This window comes from Pseudorasbora parva, chromosome 24 (genome assembly GCF_024679245.1).
Source record: "Pseudorasbora parva isolate DD20220531a chromosome 24, ASM2467924v1, whole genome shotgun sequence".
In the NCBI taxonomy this organism is placed as follows: Eukaryota; Metazoa; Chordata; class Actinopteri; order Cypriniformes; family Gobionidae; genus Pseudorasbora; species Pseudorasbora parva.
In genome coordinates, this window is record NC_090195.1 from 5,883,536 (window position 1) to 5,904,702 (window position 21,167).

A 21,167-nucleotide genomic window follows, 5' to 3' on the forward strand; every position below is an offset into this window, starting at 1 on the left:
ATCATTTTAAAACCAATATTAGTGCATCTATGAATGCATCTATGAGTAATGTGTTATTTTAAGTTTATTTTGCATATTAGGTTGTTTTAGCTTCTTCTGAGCCGAACTTTTTACTATCTTATTTTTAATATTTTATAGCAGATTCTAAACATGAGAAGCTCTGATTTATAGACAATATTTTGGGTGTTTTTCAATATTTCTATATTTTTTGGAACGTGACATGGTGATGGATTTAAATTCTATTAGATTCCATTTCAATGCAACAAAATCATTTACAATCAATGAATAAGTGAATATGTTGACAATATTTTGCAAACAAGTTGTTACAAGAGTGTGAAATCACCAATTACAAACCGACACAAACGGTGACGTCTCTTACATTTTATGATCACAAGCAGAAAGTGGAGCGTTAGGTCTTCAGGACGACAAGGAACAACCAAAAGAATTACATCATCTATTAAGACAGTTCAATATCTGTACTTATAAAATGTGATTGTAAAAAAAAACGAAATGCAAAACACAGGCCAAAAAAAAAAAAAAATCCTCTCTAGATGGAACTTCACTAAAACAGTCCGAAGAGATACCGAAAGCATTAGCGTCATAAACAGCAAGGTTCAAGGAATCAAAGAAGGCATAAATCAATCCCAAAATAATGAGTTTTTCATTCTCTCTACAATTAAAAAAAGAAAGAAAACTCTCATTACTGGTCTTACAATACAAGCCTGTGAAAATAGCTTCAGCAATTCTTCCGTCACATTTAGCAAACTCATCTGAATACAAACGAGGTGAGCTAGAAGCTTCTAAACCACCGAGTTCCTCCGCAGTGAAAAAATCACATTCAAAATGTGAATATTACAACATTATGATCATTAGAACAAACACAGCAAGCACATTCAAATCAAGTCTCTTGGAAACGCAGCCCGACCCCATTTAAATGTTTAAATGATGCTACATTATCAAAAAAAGCAAAAACAACTATGAAGGGTCAGAAGCAGTCTGAGAAGGAAACCACCACCGTTGATTAACGCTTAGACGGGACGCTTGTTATTTCTCGCGGTAGTACAGCAGGTACGACTTCAGCGACTCGGGCAGCGGCAGACTCAAGATTTTGTCTCTCAGGTGGTTGACCTGTGGTTCCTCGGGTTTGATGGGCTCAATGTCTTTCTCCTGCTCCTCTTCTTTGCTCTCCTCCTCGATGCATTCGTCCTCCTCGCTGTCCATGGGTTGAGGAATCAGCTGGTTTCCGACGAACACGTAGGTGTTGATGCGGCGGCGGCGGCGGCAGCGCCTGCGCTTGCGCTTCTGGGACGCTCTTTGCGTGTTGTTGCGGCCGGGGTTCTCGTCGTTGGTCAGGTCGCGGAGGGTCCGGCGGATGTGGATTCGCGACAGGTCCTGAAGGCTCCTCACGGTCAGAGCCGCTGAGGAACACAAAAGGCAAGAGATGCAGGTTCAATCTCATTTGTGTGAGGCTAAAAGGCTTACTTCCCCACGCCAGTTGATCATTCACAGCACATTAAGGCAATTCTTTTGTATTGCAAGTTTTCTGAAATGTCATATCTAATTAGAGGATGCCTCATTTGCATACATTTCCAGAACAGAAATCTGAATATTGGATAAGCTGGGTTAAAATAAAACTGATATTTAGAGTTAAATATAGATATACAAAATTCGTTTACACTTCATTTTACAGGATCCTTGTTACATGTATTTTCTATAGTAATTACTATAAATTATGCATAATTACATGAAAACTGACCCTAAAGCAACCCCTAACCCTATATTAAGTACATTTAGTTCATTATTATAACTCCACTGTTAAATATATACTTACACTGTAACAATAACACCTTAAAATAAAAAGTTAAACTTCGTTTTAAGGTCTCTTTGTTACAGTGAAATTATATATTTAAGTACTGAGTAATATTAATGAACTACAAGTGCTTACTAGGGTTTGGTTGAGGGTTAGTTTCATGTAATTATGCATAATTTACTGTTATTACTATGGCAAGTACATGTAATGTGTAACAAGGACACTAAAATAAAGTGTCACCAAATAAAGTGTAACCCAAAAACTGTTAGTCCATTAATTGCAGGTAATAAATACATTTTTAACATGTTTTTAGGAATAAAATATCTGTAAAGATATGTATTGTAACTGAAGTCTACAGATCCATATAGAAAAGGTGTAACTAAACAAACACTCAGATGTGTATTGTAGATGTTTTCTTTAAACTAGATGTTTTTGGAAGAAAACTAGCCCATCATCTCAAAATTGTTCAGTGCATGAAAAAAATGGTTACACTTAATTTTGAGTAGACGTAGTTACATCAAACCTTTTTGAGTAAGTACAGAACATTTTAACCAACTCTATTTACTTACTATAGAGTTACGGTTAAGATTTGGTTCACACTGCAGTGAGCTATATGGATATCAGGCATGGTAAAACATGATACTCGCAGTAAATCGAGAAAACCAGATTTAAACAGTAAGACTAACGGTGTTGAGCTGGTTAACAATGATTAGATCTCTAACTTTAACATTCTTGGAAACATTTGGGATAATGTAAATACACAAGTCAACAAAATAATTAACATTGTTCTAATGGCTTTTGGATATTTTAATATTTTAAAACAAAGTACATATTGTACCTTTAAAATAAAGTGTTACCAAAAAATCTGTTGCCTGTAATGTAATTCGCTTTTCTGAATGAATCCGGTCAGTCATTTTAAGAAAATGTCCTGTAAATATATGTATTATGATTGAAAACCACTGGCGCAAATAGATCAAATGCAATAAAGTACACACTTAACTCTTTCCCCGCCATGAACAAGTTTTCCCATCATTTATGACAGCGTTTCCCCGCCATTCCCGTGAGTTTTTCTGGCATTCATGTTCATTCATATTCATGTTTTCACTCAGTAGGGGGCACTATTACGCATCTTCTAAAATAGTACAGCATCTCCAGACTCAAAAACAAGCAAAGAAGCAGAAAAAAGCAAGAGAAGATGGCTTATGAGCTAACGCGATCATCAAACATTAAACAGCATAGAAGTCAAAACTGCCTAATGTAATGCTGATCCCACAGAAGGCATACGGCTGTCAAGCTCCATGTTGATGGACTCCATCTACTTGATCTATGTTTTGATCATCGTTCTGAAAAGTCTCTGACAAAAATGCGATTTTCTCAGCATTTTGTTTTAAATGTTGTTTTTTAATGAAACCCACATTTTATTTGTTGTCGTTGTTTAAAAGCAAGAGGCTCTGTCTGTTTTGAATCAAACTCCGAAATATTAACTTGTGAAAATTATTAAAATGCTGGCACTGACTGGCAACTTTTTTTTTTTTTTTTTGGCGAGGAAAGAGTTATATGTGCATTTTAGATTTCTTTCCACTAAAAACAATCTCAAAATTGCCCAGTGCATTAAAAAAAGCCCAATGGGTTTGCCTGTGGTGTCATTCACAGTTCTGAATGAATCTGGTTAATAATGGAGTCTGCAATATATCAGTAACATTGTGCTTGTACTAGTGGCAGCTGATTGAACAGAGCAGTGTGAGATCATATTTAGGGGCGGAGACTCACGGAGTACCACAGCTTCAGTCTTGCAGCCTTCTGTCCTGTTCTGCTGAACAAGAGGAGCAAACGACACCGCCAGGATATTCTTACTCTCCCAGGAGCTCTGACCAGTTCTAGTTATCTGAGTCAGCTGCAAGAACACATAAACACCGAATGAGACGGACGGTGTGTGCTAATAAAGAGGTCAAACATTTGATGCAAGACATGAAGTGCATCCCAATTCACATACTTATGCACTATTATGCCATTTTGAAGTATAAACAGTGTGAAAATTACAAAAAGAAAAAGTGCCATTTAAATACCTGGATGATGCACTTAAAGGGTTAGTTCACCCAAAAATGAAATTGATGTCATTAACTCCTCACCCTAATGTCGTTCCACACCTGTAACACCTCCGTTCATCTTCAGAACACAGTTTAAGATATTTTATATTTAGTCCGAGAGCGTATCCAAGTGTATACACACTATACTGTCCATGTCCAGAAAGGGAATAAAACCATCATCAAAGTAGTCCATGTGAGACATCAGTTGGTTAGTTAGAATCTCTTGAAGCATCGAAAATACATTTTGGTCCAAAAATAACAAAAACTACGACTTTATTCAGCATTGTCAAATAAAGATTCAAACGTTCATGATCGATTCACTGATTCATGACCATTTGAATCTTTATTTGAGGATTGAACACAAACAAGGAAGAGACGACAATGCTGAATAAAGTCGTAGTTTTTGTTATTTTTGGACCCAAATGTATTTTCGATGCTTCAAGAGATTCTAACTAACCAACTGATGTCTCACATGGACTACTTTGATGATGTTTTTATTCCCTTTCTGGACATGGACAGTATAGTGTGTATACACTTGGATACGCTCTCGGACTAAATATAAAATATCTTAAACTGTGTTCTGAAGATGAACGGAGGTCTTACGGGTGTGGAACGACATTAGGGTGAGTCATTAATGACATCAATTTCATTTTTGGGTGAACTAACCCTTTAATATGCCAAAAAAACAAAGTGTGGAGTGTTGGACACTTCATGCACTCAACTGTCAGTCACAAAGCGGAGGGGGCGGGGCTATAAGACTCTTTAAGGCTATAAGATGTTGAATGACAAAATTATGTAAAATTGATGTAACATAATGCGGAGAGTAAAATTAGTGATGAGAAAAGATCCTGCAGCATTTGAAACTCACAAACGCAGACCTTTGGGATTATTTTTCGTTATCTAATGACATTTGTGACTGAAGTGCCCAAACACTTTTAGGGGTGGCTGTGTGCATCATCCTGTGGTTTACCTGATCCTCTATTGGCATGACCAAAATTCCTCCGACTTTCAGCAGGATTTTCATATAGTTCTCGTGGTCCTTCTGAACTCCAGCTCCGCAGTATATGCGGTCGTACTGGTGACTGTCTGACGAAATCTCCAGACAGTTCCCCACGACAAAGTGTGGTTCGCAGAACTCAAACCTGAAATCACACATTGTTAACACTGATATTAATTTTTTAGAACTTCAACACAATGTTTACATTTTCTGGTATTTGTTTTCACAAAACTTATATGATATCTAAACAATATTCTGGCCTGTAGATATCAGGGGCACCACTTGGCCCATTTGCGGAGAGCTTTAGTTACTCTGTAACTTGCACACTAATTTGTGATCGCCTCAGCCCCCTCTAAAACTCATATAAAAACCAGCAGCAGGTTTCAGCTCATCCCTGTATTTTAGTTTGCGTTATTCAGTGTGTTCTTCAGTCCACAGCAGCGAAGCGCCAGTGTCAAAAGCAGAGGACGTGTGTGAATTTAATGATAGATAGTTATGATCTCTGCATCTGTGTAATTCTTTGTCATAAATGCAGTTTATATAATATGATGTGGAAGCAATTAAAGAGGTTTTCCATCCACTGTAAAATCTGGGCTTATTTACTTTCATGGAATTCCTTTCATCTAAATGGCATGAGACTTTGTGACCTTTCCTACTCTTACTATACTTCAGTGCAATAAAATTGCAAAATATTTGTTATAATATTCATTATAATAAAACACACTAAAATAAAGGGATATATAAAAGGGAGTGGACACTCTGCTGTCATCTACTGGTCATAGTGGTAATTTTAATGTCATTTCCATGTTAAAGGTGTTTGTTTTTCACCAGCTGACAGAAATCCTCCTCCAAAGCATGGCACAATTTCCATGTTATCTCCATGAATGAAAATGAGAAATTTAAATCTTTAAAAGTTATTTTACTTCACAAATCTTTAAAAGGTAAAAACAAAACAAAAACAAAAAGTATTTAAAAAGTCATATATATATATATATATATATATATATATATATATATATATATATATATATATATATATATATATATATAGTCCCTGACAAAAGTCTTGTCGCTTGTGTACAAATTGACCTAAAGTGCCGCTGAAATATATTTCTAATCAAGATTTTTTTACAAGAAATGGCTCATTTTAATTCCACCAGCTTTTGTGATAATGTTTCAGTGAAAAACTAAACTTTCAAAAAGTATTCTAATATTCACAGCTTGGTAAAGCCCATTGAGTCAATTTTTGCAAAGACATAAGTGTTGTCACCTTGTCATATGAGCTTCACCTGTGACTAATAATGGATCAATTAGGTCTCAAGTGTGTATAAAAAGAACCCCAGTACACTAGACCTTCACATCAACTGCAACTAGACCTCTGCAAACATGCCTAAGATTCACCCTGAGACTAAAGTTTTGATTATCAAGAGGCTGAAGACCAGATCCACTGCTGATGTGGCAGACACCTTCAATGTGTCTCAGCGTCAAGTACAGAGGATAAAAAAAAGATTTGAAGAGACTGGAGACATTTTTGACAAGCCCAGGTCAGGCAGACCCCACAAGACAACTGCTCGAGAGGACCGTTTGTTGGCTTGAAAATCCAAGGCCAGCCCATTTTCCACTGCAGCAGAGCTCCACGAGACCTGGTCACCTGAAGTCCCTGTGTTAACCAGAACTGTTTGTCGGATTCTGTCTCGAAATTGCCTCCATGGTCGAATCAGTGCTCAGAAGCCAGCACTAAACAAAAGACAATTGAAAAACCGTGTGGCATTTGCCAAGGCCCACAGCCTGCTAAAAGGATGGACGCTGGAAAAGTGGCAGAAGGTGGATTTTTCAGATGAATCTTCTGTTGAATTACACCACAGTCGCCGCAAATATTGCAGGAGACCTACTGGAGCCAGAATGGATCCGAGATTCACCCAGAAAACAGTGAAGTTTGGTGGCGGAAAAATCATGGTCTGGGGTTACATCCAGTATGGGGGTGTGCGAGAGATCTGCAGGGTGGAAGGCAACATCAATAGTCTAAAATACCAAGAAATCTTAGCTACCTCTTATAATCCCAACCATAAAAGAGGCCAAATTCTGCAGCAGGACGGTGCTCCATCGCATACTTCCCTCTCCACATCAAAGTTCCTCAAGGCGAAGAAGATCAAGATGCTCCAGGATTGGCCAGCCCAGTCACCAGACATGAACATCATTGAGCATATGTGGGGTAGGATGAAAGAGGACGCATGGAAGACGAAACCAAAGAATATTGATGAACTCTGGGAGGCATGCAAGACTGCTTTCTTAGCTATTCCTGATGACTTCATCAATAAATTGTATGAATCCTTGCCAAACCGCATGGATGCAGTCCTTCAAGCTCATGGAAGTCATACAAGATATTAAATTTGGATCTCACAGCACCACAACTTAATTTGCTGACATATTTTTGTATTTGCAGTAAATTTGTTCAATTTCTGTATAGGCGACAAAACTTTTGTCTTGCCAAAATTTGACCTTTCTGTCTTGATTAAATGATAAATATTTTTTCTGTGAAAATTATTTATTTCAGTGCATTAAACATCATTTGGGAGGGTTTTAGCTTTTCATATGAGCTATTTCTAACACCAATTAATTAATTAAAAGTCAGGTTAATATCAGGTATTTCTAGAAAATAGATAAGCGACAAGACTTTTGTCAGGGACTGTATATATACAACTACATACTTTAGAAAATTACAAAAATATGAAGTTTGTCTATATTCTTAATGAATATTAATGAATAATAGCTGGTTAAAATTATTAGAAATTAGGGGTGTAACAATATATCATGTCACAAATATAAAACTGCAACAATATGTATCATGGATAGAAATGAAAATAACTGTGTGAAAAAAATTAAAGTTGATAGTTTTAATGTCAGTACTACATTAAACTACTATATAATGTTGAATATAATGAATAATAATGGAATGAGTGAATAGGTGAATAGGTCCTGATAATGTCAGAACCATGAATATTTTTATTCTGGTGTGACTATTGTCCTGTGCATTACCAAGCCTATTCATTTCCACCCCCAACCCAATGCAATCCCAGATTTAAGATTTTAAATCAACAGTACAGTAACCTTTTACCATATGTCTTGGAGTATCCCAATAATATCAGCTTGTGAGTATAGTATCGTGATATGTACTGAATCGTGACACGAGGATATCGGTTCACCCCTATTAGAAATGTATTAAATTATCAGGAATTTACTTTTCTTTTCTTTTTTTAAATCATAGCCTCATTGGGCTATGATTTACTGAAGTCCTAGAATTGCCCCTGCTAGATATGTTGGTGAAATTGTTTTGCAAGATTTATTGTCCCTCAGGCAAAACTGCTTTTCAAATCACTAAGAAGTAATAACACACCTCTTTTAAACTATATCACACAAGTTATTATTAAGGCCCATGGGACAAGGAACCACACAGCAACCGAATAGCTATGTGCTAACAACAGCCTAGCATTATGTCAGAGAGTTTGGCACTCGCATTTCCTACAGAACATGTAATAATCTATTTTTATGAATGCATAAAAAGCAATTATTCTTGTATTGCTAAAGGACAGATATGATGCCGAGACAAATCTGATATTGAGCATATTATTAGCACGAATCCATACGTGTTTGTCTGCATTTGCTTAGAGCCACTAGGCAGCTGTTTCTTTGAGTAGTTGTAGACTTGACAAGTCATGTAAGAGATATTGATTTCTAATAAAGTGATCCAAACAAGAGAGCTACCAAAGCGCAACAACATTGATTAAGCAACCATTTGGCACATGGCCTTCTGTTACGAAACATGTGTTTTTTTAGGATTGTTTAATAGCGTCAGCACTTTGTCTAATACGTCATTCCAGCTCTTTCTCCTGACCTCAATAACCCTGCCCGCTCGGGTGCATGACGAAAACAGATGTTTGCAAGCAGCAAATGCCATGGAGAAGGTTCAGGAAAACCCAGTTGCGTGACCAATACTGAAGCGGACTATCTGACCAAGCAGTTCCGACTTTGACAGGTCTTCACACAGGTGTGCAAATCGCTCAGCAGACCGGACAGAGCTGACGTGCACTTGAGCCTGCGGTTTGGGGTTAGCTAATGCATCCTTTGTGCCACACAAAAGATTAATGGGCAGGGCGGACTAAATCAAAGTTTAAAAAACAAGTGATCTCTGAAGTGCATAACCACAGGACCGCCGCGGGATTAATGTGGTCTGCTTGAATCTCAGTTCGCTTGCCTGGAAGCGGCTGCCAATTAAAACAAAAGCCTAACAAACTCCTGATCAAATCAACACTTCTTCAAGCAGGATCTTTACATTTCACACTCAAACCTACAGAAACAGAAAAAAAGTTGAACATGCCTGTCAAAGCTGTCACTGTTTTTAATGAAGTCGTCGAGTCTTTCTTTTGCATACTCCACAACATCCTTATGGAGCTCAACACCATGATTTACTCCAAACGGACCTGCAAAAAATAAAAATAAATAATAATAATAAATCCCTGCGTATGTGTTAAGTTTATCCTTCAACATAAGTGCATTACAGTTCAAACATTTGTAAGATGAGAAAAGTAAGACATTTTAAAAAGAAATTAATACTTTTACTCAGCAAGTGTACTTTAGATGGATGTAAAGCTAAATTTTAATGTTACAAACCATTTCTATTTTTTTTTTTTAAATGCAGCTCTTTTTAACTTTTTCAACAAGGAATGACATATATATATTTTTGTATTAACATACAAGACATGAGTTCATTTCTGCCAGCGTAAGTTAAGCAAATCCCTAAACTTAAATATGAGTAACAATATTAAAAGATCTTAATATTACTCAAAATGAAATTACTAACATGTAGAATGTAAAAAAGCAAACAATTTAGTTAGTCTGTCTCAGCTGAAAAGTGTTTAAGAGCCAAAAGGCCGATTTATGCAACCTAAATTTATTGTGACTGTTCCTGAATCTTTGTTTTCGGGTGCAAATGTCTTATTTCTTCTTCTCATTATTCCTTGTTTTTCTTTTGAATAATATCATTTAAAATAAATCAAACAATAAAATAAATGATATCCTCAATATCTGCTAGTCTTTTTTTTTACGATCTAAATCGTAGACACTTCATTAGAGTTGTTCTCACCTATGATCAGGCCGACCATAGTGCTCAGGTATCCTGTGCCACTGCCGAGGTTAAGGAAAGACAAACCCTGCTGGAGTTTCAGGGCTTCCATCACCTCGGAGTAGATACACGGCGCTGAGAGGTGTATATTCCCGTGCTTCCACGCCAGATCCTTGTAGGCATTGTCTCTGTAGCCCTCCAAGTAGTAATCTCCACGGTCTATGGCCCTAAAGGCCTGCTCGACGCGGTCCGTGCGGATGTACTGGGCTTCCTTCAGGTTGTCTATCAAATCGTCATTATCCTCGCCAGCACTGACAGCTCCCCCCATGTTCCACACACAGCCAACGGAAAAAAAGGAAACCAAAAAAAAATGCAGAGGAGGTGAGAGACGGGTAACTAGACCGGTCCTCACATCCAGAGGAAGCACTGGAGCGATTCTCCACAGGGATGCCCAGTCGTGATGATGTCTGTCCCACACAAATCACCTCAGACCATTCTCAGCCACGGCAAGATCTGAGGATTGAAAAACAAACGGTGACGGTTTAGATCCCTCTTTCGCACATTTCAGTTTACCTTTCTCTCTGGCACACAGCAGGAAAAAAGGAGCCATACCGCGCGAGATCCTGGCATGCCACCTGATACCTGCCGGCTTTGATTCTTCAGCGAGGTGTTGTATACCTGATGTTACCTGCCTGATGCAACCAGCTTTAATATTGCAGAAGTCTTGTTAGGGTACAACGGGGCTAAAGGCGCACTGGGGTAAAAGGAGCATCTGACTTTATTCTCTTTTAAACTTCTAGATGGCACAAGAATTCAGCTCAGCACTTTTCTTAACAACCACTTTTAAAGATGCACGTGGAAATTTGCCTGATCCTTGAAACCAAAGTTCATTCTGCACTAATTTGATCTAATGTTTAATCTTTTTTTAAATGTTATAGATTTATGTAGCAAGTGAGAATATATCAAATTGATGCTTATTTTTTGAGACAAAGACTTCTCGTTTGTTTAAGGTAAATAAAGCAGTTTTTCAATAACGGAAGAATATGTGAAAGTAGTGTTTGGGGTAAAAGGCGCACCTGCTGATGGGGCGAAAGGCACAATAATTAACATGATTAATATTATTATTATTAACAGCTGGCTGACTTTTCATGGTTAGATTCAGAAAATATCATATATAATAAATGGGGCACCACCTTATGATCACCATATTTATAATTAAACCGTCACATTTAAAATATAATATTAATCATATCATATAATAAAATATGTATTTGTTACTATTGTAAAGTTTTATTAAATTATTATGGGATCTCATTCGATGCTTTCAGAATTTTAAATAATTTTGTTTCTGTAACTTTAAAACAAACATATTTTAATGCCAGTATATTTACTGAACAAAAATGTATTCTTTTATTTATCTAAATAAACCGAAAAGGGTCAAAACTTTGCTAAAGTGATTAACGTAGACATTATTAAAAACATATTATTTTAGCTAAAGCATTTGTATCAATACTTTGTGTAATTTTCCTCCATGCTGGTTTAACCCTACTTGTGGGTAAAAGGCCCACCTCGCCATATATTAAAAATATATTTTTTTAAACAAACCATTTTTATGATTTATTTTCATAAAAATCTGTTGCATCAATGCTCAATAAAAAAACATGTGAATATATATTTTTTCCTGATATCATACACTACGGGAGAAGTGAAAAGCACATTTTCCTTTGGTTTCCTTTAGAGCCTTGAGCAAGAACAAAGTAAGCCTGTAAGTGACATTTGGGCTGCAGACAGGACACTTCGTTTCTTCAGCTCGTTGGTAATTGAGTTAAGCTGGATTGCTGTAACCTCAAGGATTTTCATGAACCTGAACCAGATCTGGATTTAAACAAAGAAAGAAACATGAGGCTTGTTTACTTACAATGGTTCAGCGAGTACAAGACAAGCCCAATTACTGTACATCCAAATGTCTCTATTCTCCACTCCAATTAAGGATGGCATTGCAAAGGACCATCCATCTAAAAAGAACCCATTAAATCGGTTTTATTGTCTTTGTTGAATACTTTCTATTGAACTTAAGAGAGCTCATCCCTTTCAAATATGTTATATAGTTTAAAAAAAAAAATTTTTTGCAGCCAATGAACCATGAATTTCTACTTGACATGTCAGAAGCAGCTAACATTAGTTGCTGTTCTGAGACTTTCACATGAATACGAGAACATTTTACTAAATGAACAGGAAAACAGGGTTACATACATCGAGACGTTTTGTGAATCTATGAAGGTTTTTCATGCATAGTGTAGGTCTCAAATGACTTCAAATGCTCAACATTACGCTTTTACGAGGAAGAGGCGAGTAAATTAGATTTTTACTTGCCCGACCAGAGAGTGAGTGTGTGAGAGTGTGTGTGTGTATGTTCTTGCTGTGGTTGACATGCACACTCTCTCATCCGGGAGAAGTGCCCATACAAGTAATTGTATGTAATGATGTCATACAGGGCCATACTCAAAAAAAAAACTTGTTTGAATCAGGAAGGAGTGTTTTTAGCACAGAAATACTCCCTCACATGCCCAACTGAGTTACGTTAATGACCCATTCATACTTGCTTTATTCTTAAATGAATCAGCCATTTGAACAAATCGTTGAATGAATGACTCAATGACTCACCCATTAAGAGTCACTTGCCGCCACCTACTGGCGGTTTAGTGGCACTTCAGATGCAGTTTGTGCATTTCCACAAGCCTGACAAGCCAGACCCACATCAAGATGTTTGGTCTGGAAACTCACCATTGACTAGGGCTGCACGTTTTTAAGTTTTTCATTAACCGTTAACCGAGGCCTTTAGCAGTTAATACTCGGTTAACCATAGTGTGCGTCAGGGTTATTTTTAGTTTATTAATTTGACGACCACCATCTCCACCATAGAGCCACCATAGACCACCATAGAGAAATGCACATCATGGATTACATAATCAGAGAGTAGCCTATTTCTTTTCGTTTTAATTTGTTAAAGACATTTGAAGTTTCTTAAGATCTATTTCATGTCTGCGAGGTTACGCTGAGTTACGTTAAATTAGGATGAGATGCGCTCCAGTTCACGAGCAATGCGAGTGGCAGCGAGGGCGCGTTTACGATTAGGGCATGTAGTAAAATATGCCGCCGAGAATGATTCACACAGCGTTTGACTCGCACGGCTGAGCCTCTCTCCCGGCAGAGAGTTCAAGCATCTGTGGACTCGTCCCTTCAGCTCTGGCCATCTTGCTTTCAGTCCGTGATTAGCTTTTTTGTTTTCTTCATTACAGTTAAAATAACGTCTGCTTTTCTCTATTACAAATGTCTGGGAGCGCTCTGGCGGTCTCTAGTGGTGCAAACATATATTACAACTAAATTCAAAGCACGTCATTGACGCCACTTAACCGAGCAAAATGTTTCACCCGGTTACGCTATTTTTAACGGTTAATCGGTCAATCGGTTAACCATAGACACCCCTACCATTGACAGCTCAACCCGAGGGGCGGATAAACAGTTGTCTTTCAAACTCCCTCTGCACGCGACAGGGTAGCGCTACAACCAACCAGAGCAACGAAGGTGAAGCAGATATTAAACTTTCACTGTATCCGGTCGGCAAAATTCTGAACACATCTTCCCTTTTTAGGAATGACTTCAGTGCCGTTCTTTGTTCTTTTCTCAGAGAAAAGTCGCGGTCAAAGCTGATTCAAAAAAGACCGCCGTTTGCCAATTTCTGTGTTTACTAGAAGCACGCAAACGCAACTTGGCCGTCATTATGTTAAGCCCCGCCCACCGACTCTATACACGATGTGATTGGCCTGACCAGAGTTTGTTTTTTACAGCTTAGAAGTGTATTGAGAGTTGCTAGACAATACTTGTGGCAGATTAGATTTGCTGCCGCTAGGGTGCGTCTAGATTTCTAGGCTATGTTTCCAATGCAGTATAAGGATTTTTTTTATATATTGATTTCATTTGATTGGTAATTTGATAGTCTTAATTATGTTTTATTAAAGTTTGGGCGGAACAAGTTAAATATCCCGTCAGAATAAGAGGAGGCCTATTCATATACACAGTATATAGGAAAAAATTTGGGGAAAATTGCTGTTGAAATCAGTTTAAAGGGGTAAAAGCTGATTATATAATTATATATTGAATGTACTTATATATAATGTTATACATTGCTTTGACTTCATAGGGTTACATGTCTACATTGCCATCATTTCCTTGTTCTTTTCTTTTCTGCATTTGTCTTTCTTTTCAGCGTTTTCCTGTATTACTGCCCTTTGAGTCTCCTGCACTAAAAATACTGCAGGGAGGGATCTGGGTCAAACCTCCTACTCTGTTTTGTACAAGACCTGATTGCAACCCTACAGAGACTCTCTGCACATCAGTATACAACTTACAAAAGAGAACGGCTCCTGTTACATGTCTCGTTCTTTCCAACAAACAGACAATGGTTTATAACACCATTAAGGAATAACTTTGTTAATATTAGACATAAACAAGGATACTGGTTTCATAACACTGCTAACTGGTTTTGTCAGAGAGCAAGTGCTGGTTTGTTGTGGAGTTAATACTGGAACTGGAACAATGAACAGTTTGTTATAAGCAGAGCTGATCCGTCATTAACATGTTTAAACTTGCTGGTTGCATAATTGCAACATTATTACACTACACTGATGCTCAACCAGAATGAATCTGTTTACAGTTTCTCTGGACTTTTCCAGTGAAGATAAAAGCAGTGTGATCTCCATAACTTCTTCACAGTATGTTATGTCACACCGCAGAATATACTGAAACTATACTATTACAGCTTTCATCTATCCTGAAAGTCTCAGACTGTTTGTGTGTCATGAGGACACGTGGTGTGTGTAAAAAGTCAAAACTGAAGCGCATGCCCTCGCGTCGACTCCTGCACCACACGTCCGACTCGGGGAAAGCAGAAGCCACAAACTCTCAGTGGACTCACTCCAAGCCTCAATAAGAGGAACTGTGTCATGATAGAGAAACAAAAAAACAAAACAAAAACTGCTCAGGGAGTGTGTGTGTGTGTGTGGGTGTGTGTTCACTATATTTACTGCTCCTAATGTGTGTGTGCATTAACTTGGATGGGTTAAATGCAGAAGACAAATTTATGGGTTGCTAAACTTGGCCTCATATTTTATATATATATATATATATATATATATATATATATATATATATATATATATATATATATATGGTTTAAATAAAGAAGATTAAAGATTAAAGCATTCTTGAAATGTAAAAGATGCATAATTTCTTATTACTCTCTTTTGATTTTGAAATATGACCTTTACATGTTTCATGAGATTCACTTAATAATAATAATGTTGAGGTCATATTTCACCAAAATATTTTAAACAATGTACAGTGTTTTGGTTAATATAAATATATTGTTTGAATTTATAATATTATCATTATTTTTAACTTTTAAAAAAACTAGTTGAGATTCTAGTGTGAAAGATTTGATTTTAAGAGCAACCTGTAGCTCCAAAAGAGCAAGCATACTTTTATCTTTTATCCATATTTTATATTCATTTATAATTTATTCATTTCCATTTCCATTTATATTACTCATTATTTTCCATGCTTTTGCAATCCTTTGCTCCTGTGGTTCAATCTTAAGATTGTGTGGCCTTCACAAGTTAGAGATAAGAAGGAATGTTTCAAGGTTTCACGGGAGGTTGTAAAGCTCAGTTTGTGCTGGTCAGACGAAGCCAGACTACACACAGAAAGAGGAAAACGAGATTGTTCAATACATTACTTTTAAAAATGACTTTTATGATGGAATGGAAGACGACCAACATTGTGGTGGAGAGAAGTTAAGCGCGGCTGGATCTGACTGAGCTCGAGCAGGTATTCAGAAGGTAAGTTTTTTAAAATTATAGCCTACTGTGTTAAGTCTGATTTGCAAAAACAAAAAAGATTTTGAAGCTGATGGACAGTAAACATTGTTTATGTTGTGGAAAAAGTTGCGGGGGAAAATGGGCCTATGAAGAATGGTATTTTAGGAATTTACTTGTGAAAATAAACATAGATTTGTCCCGGACCGGTTAGGCTGCGTAAACTATACGTGATTATAGGCTATATAAATCAGATAGTAGGCTAACATAAAAAATACTATTTAGTTCTAAAGAATAACTGGCTATTATTCCTTCCCATAACAACACCACAACACTCGGCTCTGAATAAAATAGTATGTCGCCAACATGAAATATATGAATCATTTTATATTCCTCTGTACAATGTTTCTGTCGAAAGTGTTTGCGACGCTTTTAATTGTTTGTTTACGTTTACGCTCGACCCACAAACAATATAGATCGTGACTGACCGAGTGACGTAAGACGCTGAGGTCCATCCGTACGCGTAAAGATCTACATTTCACGACGCAGTCGAGCTAAAGGTTTATAAAACACTTCACATAACCGCACTGCGTTATATAAAAAAACAGCGTTCAGCGACGTGTGTAGTGCTTAATATATTCACGTTATGTCGGAGACAATAAAAATGAGAGAGAGAGAGAGAGAGAGAGAGAGAGAGAGAGAGAGAGAGAGAGAGAGAGAGAGAGAGAGAGAGAGAGAGAGAGAGAGAGAGAGAGAGAGAGAGAGAGAGAGAGAGAGAGAGAGAGAGAGAGAGAGAGAGAGAGAGAGAGAGAATGTAAGCGTTTCTCATGTTTAGATCCGCCATAATCCCTAAACAGGAACTGTCTGTATGCATACATTAAATAAATTTAATAACTCCACAGATCTATTTAAAATGGTTATGCAATAAAACTTGACATTTATAAATATTTACGATGTGTGTGTCGCAAATCTGGCCTTTGTTATTATGAGTGTTGTGTAATGAGCAAACGTTCATTAAAAAAGAAAGTTGTTAATAAATAAAGCTTCAGAGACAGCTGTTACTATTGTCATAAGTATTCGTAAACTTGCAGCATCTGGTTAAACGCCTCCGTGTTTCTGAGTCAGTATAATTCAGATGAAAATAAACGGAGGAAAACACTCGAGTTTTCGATTAGTTCAGAAACCCATGCTGTTGATGACATTTAACACTGCAGGACAGGGAAAAACCAGCGAGACGGCGGCATTGTATTTGACCTGGTACATCATTCCACTTTACACAATAACATTTGTGCATTCTTCAAAACAAACAATTTGGGCTTCCTCGCGTGCATTAAACCAATACAGTAAGTTTGCATTTAAATGCCTGCCACATGTACATCTCCCTCAGCTCGCTCAGATCAACGCAAAGCAACAAAACAAAAATGTCGGCATCATCTCTGCGGAATAACAATGTTCACTGACCTTTGTAGAGCCATGAATCAATCTCAGGCTTTGCACTAGGCAAACAGACTGGATGCACATTAGAGTTGGTGTTTTTGAGCGCACTGTTGAGTTGTGTATAGATTTTTGTATCGCTGTTTTTCTCGAGGAACAGCTGAGAGGATGTAAACACACGTCACGTGGTTCACAGAAACGAGGCTGCGGACATTAGACGGCAAAAGCGGCTGGCTATTAACTGGCTGGTGTGATAGTCCTCCAGGGGGCTCTTGGAGGCTCAAAAAGACAAAGCCCCATTGAGCTGCATTCAAATATGAGCTCGATTATTGCGATATCGAAGGCATTTGAAAATCTAAGTGTATAATCTTTTGAATATATTAATATTAAGGATTGTTTTTCTGAGGTATATTCACAAAAAGTCCAGTGTATCTTCATAAAAACATTCGCCTAACTATTAATCACCGATGAACATGATTAGTCCATCCCCACTAGCGCTTAGAAAAGTATCATGTACCACGTGACTAAACAGACTTTAGTTGTTGTCTTGAGCGCTTAAAACTTCCAAAGCAGTTGAATTAAAATATACATTGTACAGTTTAAATATGACAAATATTATTTAGATACACGTATATGGCTAAATAGAGACATTTTCTGAGCCAATATGCCAAGCCATATCTTTTTTAATGCCATTCTACCCGCTTTTTCTGTTTCGGACAGCGGTTTTCCTCCCCCCGCCTGTATTCACACGTGTCCCGCCTCCTGAGCCAGGATTGGCTAGTCGCGCAAGTAGGCAGTCAGCGATTTGACGGTTTAGGAGTCGTTCGTGTCGACGTAGCTATCGTAGCAGGAGAAGGCGGAAACATAAGTGAAAAGCCTTTTCCAAGAAACTGCTGTTGGTCGTTGCGTTTAATAATAATCTAGTAAAACGCATTTATAATAACCCATGCAAGCATTTTTTTTACAACCTTCAACGTCAACCAAATGATTACTAGGTTTAGCAATGAATCAGGGGTTATGTTTGCGCAGCTGGGGTCAGGGTCTGTCTGTTATTTATTTATGAAGATTATTATTTTTGGCATAATTTGTTATTTGTTAGTAGTTCAACATTCAGAACAAGCACTCAAACCTCAGTTACTCCTAGAAAAGAACAAGCATTCCTTCTTAGTTTACATTTCAAAACACCCACCATGTGCCTGGTTGCATCACTGCATGCCAAATTAGTCTGAACAACAGTATTTACTTACCACGGTGACATCTTTAATTTTCCCATAGACCAGCCTACCTTGTTGACCCTTCATAAGATCCACTTAGTCCAAACCTAATAGGGAAATTACTATTATCAAACCACTTTATAATTAGTAAGAGTCAATTTATGCATATTCAACATTAGAGGACTAAATGCGTAATACGGCTTTCTAGAAAACATCAGGCTATGATGTTCAAATGCTACGATGACATGGGCAAATATATGTAGCAGCACTTTTATGCAGATCCAGTGGAATTATGGGTAAAATTATCTCTAAGCAAAGGGTCATAAAAATAAATAATAGAATGAATAGCAAACTTTGCCCTCCTGGAATGCATATAACGATCAACAAAGACAGATGGAAATTCTTTACAAACGACTTGCTTATATTTTAAGCAAGCATCTCAGCTTTTTTCTCTGATATTCATGATATTTCTGTAAATCGCCATGAGCATTACATGTTAACTGTGTGAGATTGAGTCGAGTGTATGGGTTAGGGTTAAAGCTAAATCTAAATCAAGACAACATAAACACACTTGCTGTGTTTAGTAATTGTTGGTTTTGTTTCTAGGTGACGTTTAATAGGAAAGCTCTGCCTCATTTCGGGTAATTAAACGTAATTTGCATCATCATAAACTCATCAAAGGGAGGATAAATCACTGATAATTAAAAAAATAATAATTACAGAGGTTAACAAACTGCACACCTGATTTACACGGTACATATTTCATATCAGGGCTACAGGGTAATGCAGGTCTCTTGAGAGGAAATGCTTTTTAAAATCATGAGCAGTCAAACTGGTTCTTATTCATCAGTGTCTTTTTCTCTTTTTGGTGCTTGAATTGTTTGGAATACAGAAATGAAGGCCTGAAATCTTGTTTCTCAAAGTTGCATTCATCCGCCATCTGCTGGTAGATATGGAAATAGTTTTCAAATGTCTTGCAATGTCATGAAAAGTTAGCAATGTTTCAGATTTTGTGCTGTTAAATTCGAATATTATAGAAATTTAGATTTGGTTTTGAGCTCCGATGTAATCAAGAAGCAAACCTCTGTGAGGAGCAAAAGTGCTTGTATATTTCATTTTCCCAATTTCTACAGTATATTTAGCAGTTTAATGAATTAAATTAGATATGGAAAAATTATATATTTGACCCATGCTGGCAAAATGTGTCTGAATGCAGAGAAAATTACTTGAGTACTGTACTTAAGTACAGTTTTTGTGTATCTGTACTTGAGTATTATTTTTCAGGAAACTTAAACTTCATCACATCTGAAAGACAATTGTACTTTTTACTCCACTACATTTCTATCAAGGTCCGCAAAGTCAAAAGTTGTTTCCTTAGCAGCTTTGAAAGACAGTGGAGGATTTTATTCTTCTTTAAAATTGAATTATTATTTATTATTATGATTATTATTTGCAAGCAGCCTATCAGTAATCACTCTTGTAAGGTCATGTGAAGTTTCCCAACATTTTTTGAACACTGATCAGTTTATAGCAAAATTAAAGAGTACGGTTCCTCTGCACAGTGTGTGCAACCGTGGCCAAACTTAAAAAGTATGTTTCAGTTTTCTGAAAAGATTAAAGATTAGTTTAGTTGGCATACACTTGATGGATGTCTCATAAAATGGGTCCTGCCTTGGGGGAAAGAGAAAAGTTGGGAGAATATCGGGATGTGTATCAGTATGGGTTCGGTGCATTTTCCTTAAAGTCACAGCAGCTTTGTAAAGAGCTTTGTAACTTTTATAGAAGTATTGAAATGAGTTTAAGGTGGTCGTATGCTAGTATGTCAGGTGGAGCATCACTGACTGGCTTAAATCACCATGATGGCACCATAATGGGCATTTACACGACAATGCAACAGTAATAAAATAAAGCAATGACATAAAAAAAAAGAAATCTACTTTTGATGTGTACTTTCAAAAATTTGCACGAGCTTACGAGCTACAGGCAAAACAAGTGAATGTCAAATTTGGTCAAATTTTAGTTCACAGCACCCGTAGCGATCCCAATGCTCCAAATAGTCATTTAACACCTAAAAGTATTTTTGTTTGAAAGTTTTCTGAGAGAAGTAGGCTAGTTACCTTTCCTTTGTTCAAAATCTCTCCTCGCTCAACGACCGGCGCAATTCCCCTCTGCACAAGTTTGGTATCTTTTTTAAAGCGAGGCATTTCAACTTTGTGAATATTTATTCCGAATTATGCTGATGTAAACAAAACGATCTACTCGCGCTGACCGAAGCGAAGCCCGCGCGCGCGCACGGACACACACACACACACACGTACACACAGACGCCTCTCATAACGACGTACACACTAATTACAGTTTCAAAAACGAATCTGTCTTGGCTAGTATTCAAACAGACATTACATGGTATGTCTTAAATGAATGTTTTGGGTAACTGTTGTGGAAAAACTATACGTGTAGTAGGCTAAAACCATAGGCCTATAAGATCCGTGCGGTAGCCGGATAGTAGGCTACATGGAGAAAAAGCATTTAATATATAGGCCTATTTTTCCTATAGGTATTGGTTTTGATTTGGTGTGTGACATATCTGGTGTTATTACCACAATTAGGTAAATTTGTTTTGGAACCTTCAT

General features: G+C 37.2%; 1 protein-coding gene across 2 annotated transcripts; it reads right to left on the bottom strand.

Annotated features, from left to right (window-relative positions):
* Window positions 1-184: 184 nt before the first annotated feature.
* Window positions 185-20,757, bottom strand: pcmtd1 (protein-L-isoaspartate (D-aspartate) O-methyltransferase domain containing 1). Of its 2 annotated transcripts, none has more exons than XM_067435290.1 (6): window positions 20,652-20,757; window positions 10,035-10,526; window positions 9,270-9,372; window positions 4,868-5,039; window positions 3,581-3,704; window positions 185-1,418 (listed from the first exon to the last, which is right to left on the bottom strand). In XM_067435290.1, exons 2-6 carry the CDS (start codon window positions 10,339-10,341, stop codon window positions 1,045-1,047), a joined length of 1,080 nt encoding a protein of 359 aa, XP_067291391.1. In that variant the 5' UTR covers window positions 10,342-10,526; window positions 20,652-20,757; the 3' UTR covers window positions 185-1,044. The 2 variants fall into 2 exon arrangements, with proteins under 2 accessions (XP_067291391.1, XP_067291390.1); XM_067435289.1 differs by lacking the exon at window positions 20,652-20,757 and adding an exon at window positions 17,348-17,529.
* Window positions 20,758-21,167: the final 410 nt, after the last annotated feature.